The sequence below is a fragment of the Poecilia formosa genome, unplaced genomic scaffold, assembly GCF_000485575.1.
Source record: "Poecilia formosa unplaced genomic scaffold, Poecilia_formosa-5.1.2 Scaffold508, whole genome shotgun sequence".
NCBI lineage: Eukaryota > Metazoa > Chordata > Actinopteri > Cyprinodontiformes > Poeciliidae > Poecilia > Poecilia formosa.
Window position 1 is genome coordinate 175591 of NW_006800447.1, and position 7500 is coordinate 183090.

The following is a 7500-nucleotide window of genomic DNA, read 5'->3' on the forward strand; positions in this document are numbered from 1 at the left end:
AGTTTTTGCCTCAGCGACCACCTGAGCCGCATGCCGCTTCGCCCGCCGGTACCCATCGGCTGCTTCTGGAGTCCCACAGGCCAAAAAGGCCCGATAGGACTCCTTCTTCAGCTTGACAGCATCACTCACCAAAGGTGTCCACCAACGGGTTCGAGGGTTGCTGACGCGACAGGCACCAACAACCTTGCAGCCGCAGCTCCGATAAGCCGCCTTGGCAATGGAGGCACGGAACATGGTCCACTCAGACTCAATGTCCCCCACCTCCCCTGGAACGTGTTCGAAGTTCTGCCGGAGATGGGGGTTAAAGCTCCGTCTCACAGGGGACCCCGCCAGACGTTCCCAGTAGACCCTCACTACATGTTTGGGCCTGCCAGGTCTGACCGGCTTCCTCCCCCACCACCGGAGCCAACTCACCACCAGGTAGTGGTCAGTGGACAGCTCCGCACCTCTCCTCACCCAAGTGTCCAAGACATACGGCCGCAGATCCGATGAAACAATGACAAAATCGATCATCGAACTGCAGCCGAGTGTGTCCTGGTGCCAAGCGCACATATGGACACCCTTATGCTTGAACATGGTGTTCGTTATGGACAATCTGTGACGAGCACAGAAGTCCAACAACAGAACAGCACTCGAGTTCAGATCGGGGGGACCGTTCCTCCCAACCACGCCCCTCCAGGTCTCACTGTCATTGCCCTGAAGTCCCCCAGCAGAACAAGGGAGTCCCCAGGAGGGGCACTCTCCTGTACCCCCTCTAGGACTCCAACAAGGGTGGGTAATCTGAACTGAACTTACAGGCCGTAAGCACAAACAACAGACCCCCCACCCGTAGGCGGAGGGAGGCTACCCTCTTGTTCACCGGTGTAAACCCCAACGTACAGGCGCCGGGATGGGGGACAAAAAGTATGCCCACTCCTGCCCGGCGCCTCTCACCGTGGGCAACTCAAGAGTGGAAGTACGCCCAGCCCATCTCAAGGAAACTGGTTCCAGAACCAGAACCATGCGTCGAGGTGAGACTGACTATTTCTAGCCAGAACCTCTCAGCCTCACACACTCGCGCCGGTTCCTTCCCCACCAGAAAGGTGACATTCCACATCAAAAGAGCCAGCTTCTGCAACCGAGGATCGGACCACCAGGGTCCCCTCCCTCGGCTGCTGCCCATCACACACTGCACCCGACCTCTTTGGCCCCTCAGAGAGGTGGTGGGCCCATGGGAGGGGGTTTGATAAAACCCCTCTAGCCCCCCATGCATGGGCCCACCATGTTTAGTTTTATCAAAACTAAATGTTGATAAAAATCTTTGATCAAACAGGAGAACGCAGCACAGCACATCGGGCCGATGGCAGCAGAAGCTCCTCTGTTGGGTGGAGAGCAGGAGGAAATGTTTGCTCTGTCTGGGGGAATCAGCAGCTGACCTCCCTGTGCTGTATGACCTCTGACTGTACCAAAGGTCAGAGCATTGGCGGTTAGCTGAAGGCGCATTGAAGCATCTGAGCGGCTGATGTTTCTTCTGTTTCAGCTTCAACAGCAGCCTGAGCAGCGTGCGCTCCAGGAAGGACGCCGCCTGGATGTGGAGGCTGGTGGGGCGGAAGTCCTTCTGGATTGGTGGGAACGTTTCCGTTACTCCACCTTCAACAAACCCCATTTTTCCTGCTGACGTTCTCTGTCGTCCTCAGGTCAATCTGGAGGTCACGACCTCTGGGTGTGGGATGAAGTTCATTCAGCCAGACTCCGGGGGGCGCCGGCGAGCCGGGATGAGGCTGGCTTCAGTTCAGACTGTGTGCTGGTTGAAAACCCCAGAAGATGGATTCGTACCAACTGCTCAGCCGAAGCCCAGCATTCGTTCATCTGTTCCTCAGAGCCGCCGCTGTGAGCCGCCACGCTCATGACCTGCAGCGACCTTCAACTGGAGGTCAAGCAAAAACATCAGGTCCAGATCAGCTGACCTTCACCCAGAGAAGAAATTAAATTAAATAAAATCATCATCAGATTCACTGAAGCCCCTGATTCTTTAGAGCAGGGGTGTCCAAAGTGGGTCCTGGAGGCCCGGCATCCTGCACGTTCTAGTTCTCTCCCTGGTGGGAACAACCTGTTCAGCTTGTCAGTGTTCCTCTTAGGCCTGGATCACCTGGATCAAATGAGCATCATTTGATCCAGGTGTTAAACCAGGGAGAGACTGAAACATGCAGGATGCCGGGCCTCCAGGACCCACTGAGCTAGAGTTTCAGAAACATGAAGCTCAGCTGCAGCAGGTCCATCCTCATGGCTTCATCCTCATGGCTTCATCCTCATGGCTTCATCCTCATGGCTTCATCCTCATGGCTTCATCCTCATGGTTTCATAGGGTTAGAGTAGGGTAATCCCATAATTTCCCTATGGAAGCATTTAATTGTTGTTAAATTAACTCTTCAAAGAGTTATTGTAAGAGCTGATGGCTGTTGGCAGGAAGGATCTCCTGTAGCAGTCTGAACTGCACTGAGTCTGAAGCCTCTGACTGAAGACGCTCTGACTTTCTGAGACATGAAGAGGACAGCCAGGATTGGCCAGAACTTTATTGATATCATTAACAATCCTTCTTTGCATCATCATCTTAGAGGTTCCACAGCCAGAACCAGAACAGAACCTGCCTTCTTATTCAGGCTGTTAAGCCTCGTTAGCTCCTGGTTCTGGTGGTTCTGTCAGCAGATCCAAACCCTGAAGGATCTTCTCTTCCTCCGTCTCTGTTCCTTCCTCTTGTCCAGATGAACATCCAGGTTTTTATGTTCCTCATCACCTCCACTTCTTCTCCAATGATGGAAATAGGGTTTGACCTTTGACCCTGTTCCTCCTGAAACCAACAAGAATCTCCTTTGTTTTGTTCACATTTCAGATGATTTGACTGTTCCCTCCATGACCCAAAGCGGTCCACCAGCTCTCTGTACTCAGCCTCTGGTCGTCTCTGATGAACCAACAACTGCAGATTAATCTGAGTGTTTCTGTAATCTGAGTGTTTCTGTAATCTGAGTGTTTCTGTAATCTGAGTGTTTCTGTAATCTGGGTGTTTCTGTAATCTGAGTGTTTCTGTAATCTGAGTGTTTCTGTAATCTGAGTGTAATCTGAGTGTTTCTGTAATCTGAGTGTTTCTGTAATGACAGAAGTCAGTTAAAATGATTCTCGTTTTATTCAGAACCCTGAGTCGTCGAACTTCTTCCTGTTCGCCTCCAGACAGACTAATCAGAAGCTGCTATTTACAGAGACGGCTGTCGTCATGGAAATGAGCAGAGGGGAGGGGCCTAGCTGAGGATCTTATAGTAAGGGTGGAGAGGGAGGGAGGAGGTGAACGCTCTGATGTCAGTGATGAGGGTGGCGCTCCTCAGGGCGGGCGCCGCCGCCGGCAGGAAGGTCAGCTCGCTCACCGGGCCGTAGGAGGAAGGGGCGGAGCCACTGAGGTTCTGATGGGGCGGGTCGTTCTCCTCCACCCCAAAACCCACCACCTGATGAAACACACAGGGTGATGACATCACTTCCTGTGAGTATCACCACAACAAACCGGCTCCACTGTGGTTCCGGTTCTGCTCAGGTCTAGCAGTCTTTTAACCAGCAGAACCATTTGCCCCAGTGGACCTCAGAACCAGGCGTGTCTTTCAGAACCAGAACCATCATGGCTGCACTCACATGCACGCTGAGCTTCCTGCTGCAGTTGCCATGGTGATGCAGGAACCAGGAAACCAGCTGCTCCCGGCTGAAGTCTTTCAGAACCTCAACCTGCAACATGCAACTGGGTCAGACTGGACCAATGTGCAGCTCAGGTGGGTCTCAGACCCATCAGAACCTGCCAGCCGGTCTGGGACCCATCTGGACCCCTGGTGGTTCCTGCTCACCTCCCTGCTGAGCCGGTCGAACAGGTACTGCTGCGTCGCCACTTCGTACCAGTTGCGGTCGACCTCTTCGCCCAGGTGAGCGTCCTCACACTCCTTCAGCTTGATGAGCGCCGTCACCTGGGCGGCGAAGCATTCCTCGCTCAGAGACGCCAGGCGTCCGCCGAAGCTCACCAGGAAGTCCTCGATCTTCTGCTCCACCAGCTCTGAGCTGAGACAGGAAGTGACATCACAATGGAGGTAGCGTTACAGTGGCATGTCACCAGAAGGTGACGACGAGGAGAACCAACAGAACCAGCTGGGTTGGTTACCAAGAAACCGCTAATCAGCTACTAGCAGGGCTAATTTTTAGCTTAACACTTTAGCTAACATTGAACAAAAGAAATGCAACGCACTTCGCTTTCCGTAAGTGAATCTTTCTGGAAAAAGATTTGAACTGAACTGGTTATTTTCTGAACTTTCAGCTGAATAAATGGCAGGTTGTTCATGATTAGTAGCATTGACCAAGTTAGCGCTTTAGTGTTAGCTTCCACTAAATTCCATGTTGGTGTAGCACCTTAGCAGAATAATGTTTAGCATTGTGCAGCTAGCAGGTGAGTTAGCGTTAGCCACCACTACAAGAAGTTAGCAGAACAGAGCAACCTACTCACCTGAACTTGGTGGCCTGCGTTTCCACGGTAACAGAGAACCCCAAAACGCCTGAGGTATTCCTGAAGGTCGGATACACCTGGTACCTGCAGGTCAAAGAGGACAGGAAGAACTTCTGGACCAGAACCCTCTGAACTAAAACGATCTGACCCAGAACCGACTGATCCAGTTTGGAAGCAGTACCAGCTGGCACCAGCAGCCGGTCTGAGAGGGCGAACCAGATCAGAGCGGTTCTGGAGGTGATCTGACCAGACCGGGTTCACCAGAACCATGGTCCTGGCCAGGCTCGGTAGTGACCCACTCACCCCAGCATCTCTTTGGTCCTCAGGAAGTCAAAGCACGGCTCCTCCATGAGCATCTGGAACCAGACAGGGACTCTGAGGAACTGCAGGGTTCTGGAGCGGCCCAGGAGGTTCTGGATTTCACTTACCACCATCAGCTCCATCAAAGCGTGCTCCCTGAGCGTCTTCAGGCCTGACTGCAACACAGAGACCAACAGAACCTCCAGAACTTCATCAAGGTCTGGATCAAACCGGGCCAGACAGAGGACACATCTGATGAGACATTCTGGCCCGGTTTGGAACAGTTAGGATCCAAACAGAACTCTCAGTAACATTTACAGATGTTTCCATGGTAACTAACAAGGACACGCCAATCAGCAGCACCATGTGACACCGCCAGAGTCCAGAACCAACCGGACCGGGAGCTCCGGTGGTTCTGAGCTCACCTGGTAGTACACGGTGACCTCAGAGTTCGGATCTCCTCGATTCAGAGACTTCACCCTGCAGAGGTGGTGTCTCCGAGGAAGATCCACCACCCGGAACTGCACAGGGACCTCTGCAGGCGGAGGCCGGAACTGCAGCTTACTGAACAGCAAATCACAAAGAGAAGGACGGGTCAGAATGGGTCAGAACCAGCAGGACGGGTCAGAATGCGTCAGAACCAGGTAACCACAAACCGTCCTTAGCTAGCAGTGGCAGGTTGAGAGGCCTTTCCTCTGCCTACATCCCCCAGAATGCCGTGCGGGTCGGATGTTTTCCATTGATATTGATCGCTACAGATTGGTTTTATTGTGTTATTGGTTCTGATTGGACCTGCACACCGGACTCGGACGTTAAGGTTCTCCATTTCCTTCGTGTCCAGATACTCACTCAGTGAAGTACTGCAGGAACTCGATGGACTCCTGTCGGAGAGACAGCCACACATTACCGACAGCCGGCCCGGTCCGGGCCGCCCAGAACCGCAGTGTGTGTGTGTGTGTGTCTCACAGCGCTGGTAAAGTTCCCCTGGACCAGGCCCTCGGCGTAAAGCTCCTCCTTCAGTGCCGCAGCGAACGCCATCAGCTGTTGGACCTGCAGACCCTGGGTCAGGACCCGGTACTTCTGGACCACAGACCAGCGGTGGTGCTCCAGGATCAGCAGCCGGACGTCCCTGAACAGGTGAAGCACCTGGTTACAGAAGACTCCTCCCCTCTGCTCTGATTGGCTGTCGGGCAGCTGTCTCCACCCACCTTCCCAGTCGATCGTGTTTGATGAGGATGTTGAAGTAGGTCTTCTTCAGCTGCTCTGCAAACATGCCGAAGACGCTCGGCTCGGTGCTGAAGTCCGCCAGCTGATCCACGATCAGTTTGAGCAGCAGCTGTGAGGAAGAGGAGCGCCGCTCAAAACCACGACTGCTTCCAGCAGAACTGTTCTTCTACCGGACCCGGCAAAGAAGGTGTCCTCACCGGCAGCTTGTGGTTGAAGCCCTTCAGACGGATCACCATGCCGTGTTCTCCCGCCATCAGCTTGTACTCCAGCTGGGCCACGTCGGCCTCGTAGGCCGGCTCGGCCAGGTTGTGGGCCAGGATGTTGATGAAGAGGTCAAACAGGACCAGACTGAGGGAGGAAGATGAGTTGGTCACCGGCGGACTGCGAAGTCCACTGGCAGTCTGAAGGTTGTGGGTCCGATTACAGCTTGGCCCTGCTACATGTCAACGGGCCTCTACTGACGTCGACTGGGCCGCCTAGCAGTTAGGTGGTCTAGCAGTGTGTGTTCCCCGGTGCGTGTGTGTTCAGGTGAGTTCTTACTTGTCAGGACTCTCCTGGATGATGGGAGAAATCAGGTGGAAGCGGATGTAAGCTGAAAGAGATTGAGGATGCAACAGTGAGGAGGAGATCCTGTCAGCTCTCCAGAACATTCCCTGATCTTCCTGTAGGAACGTCCTCCATCATCAGGCTGATCTGGAACGGTTCCTGCTTCCAACACAGCAATCCTCTCCTCACCTGGTCTATTTGAATCATTTCTGAGGAACATTTCTCCTATTCTCACCTTTGGGGATCTTGAACTTGTTGTCCTTCTTGTACCACAGAGCCCCTTGCTCCAGGGCCAGGATCCGGACCGGAAACTCCGAGTCTGGGCAGTCAGACTTCTTCAGGTTGAAATCCGTGGCTGCGGTAGAGAGGTGGGACCGTTAGGAGACGATACCTTCAGGCTGGACCTGCTGGAGTCTGCAGCTGCTACCAGAGAACGTCTCTGCCTTAGCTCCAGGCCTCCAGCAGCATCAGACAGTGATCCAGCCACTCCAGGTTCCTGAACTGGGCTTCAGCTGGAGCTCAGACTGAACCGGAACCGCTCTCCAGCTGAAGGCCGACTGACCGATGAAGCGGTTCTCTGCAGGAAGATGAAGGTCCGGGTTCAGCTCGAAGTCGGATTCCCAGCGCCGCTCCCACTCTTCAGGGATGTCTGAGGACACGGACACCATGAAAACCTGCTCAGGGCACAGTCTGGTTCTGAAGGGCGGCGGACCGGGTCGCACCATCACAGCTGTAGCTGGTACCGAACCACTTCTCCTGGAGCGGGCAGCTGCCTTCGTTCTCTGGAGCCAGCAGCAGCAGGTTGGCTCTGAGCGGCGTCAGCAGAGAGAGGGCGGTTCCGATCACCTGAGCACAAAGACCCCGGGTCAGAACCAGGTCAGAACCCTGACCAGAACCAGGCTGGCTGGCTCACCTCGGGG

The 7500-nt window shown here is 54.1% G+C and overlaps 2 protein-coding genes across 7 annotated transcripts in view; one reads left to right on the forward strand and one right to left on the reverse strand.

The window, feature by feature from the left end:
* The window catches only part of LOC103156895 (FRAS1-related extracellular matrix protein 1-like), a 5386-nt gene extending 3392 nt beyond the window's left edge, over positions 1–1994 (forward strand). Inside the window, exons 2-3 of one of the 2 annotated variants that reach the window (XM_007579103.2) lie at positions 1520–1605; positions 1677–1994. In XM_007579103.2, the coding sequence (XP_007579165.1) occupies positions 1520–1605; positions 1677–1873 (283 nt within the window). In that variant the 3' untranslated portion in view covers positions 1874–1994. Of the gene's footprint in view, positions 1–1519 lie in introns of both variants that reach the window. The other variant, XM_016664725.1, reaches the window with a different exon arrangement.
* Positions 1995–3141: 1147 nt separating this feature from the next.
* LOC103156896 (nardilysin-like) overlaps positions 3142–7500 on the reverse strand; it is a 17104-nt gene continuing 12745 nt past the window's right edge. For 3 of the 5 annotated variants that reach the window (XM_016664749.1, XM_016664751.1, XM_016664750.1), the window contains 15 exons: positions 7494–7500; positions 7303–7426; positions 7143–7229; positions 6816–6935; positions 6575–6626; positions 6232–6382; positions 6016–6143; positions 5774–5936; positions 5657–5688; positions 5233–5371; positions 4811–4983; positions 4508–4591; positions 3861–4068; positions 3655–3744; positions 3142–3473 (listed from right to left, as the gene is read on the reverse strand). The exon at positions 7494–7500 is cut by the window's right edge and continues 98 nt beyond it. In XM_016664749.1, the coding sequence (XP_016520235.1) occupies positions 3273–3473; positions 3655–3744; positions 3861–4068; positions 4508–4591; positions 4811–4983; positions 5233–5371; positions 5657–5688; positions 5774–5936; positions 6016–6143; positions 6232–6382; positions 6575–6626; positions 6816–6935; positions 7143–7229; positions 7303–7426; positions 7494–7500 (1759 nt within the window). In that variant the 3' untranslated portion in view covers positions 3142–3272. The other 2 variants (XM_007579104.2, XM_016664752.1) reach the window with 2 other exon arrangements.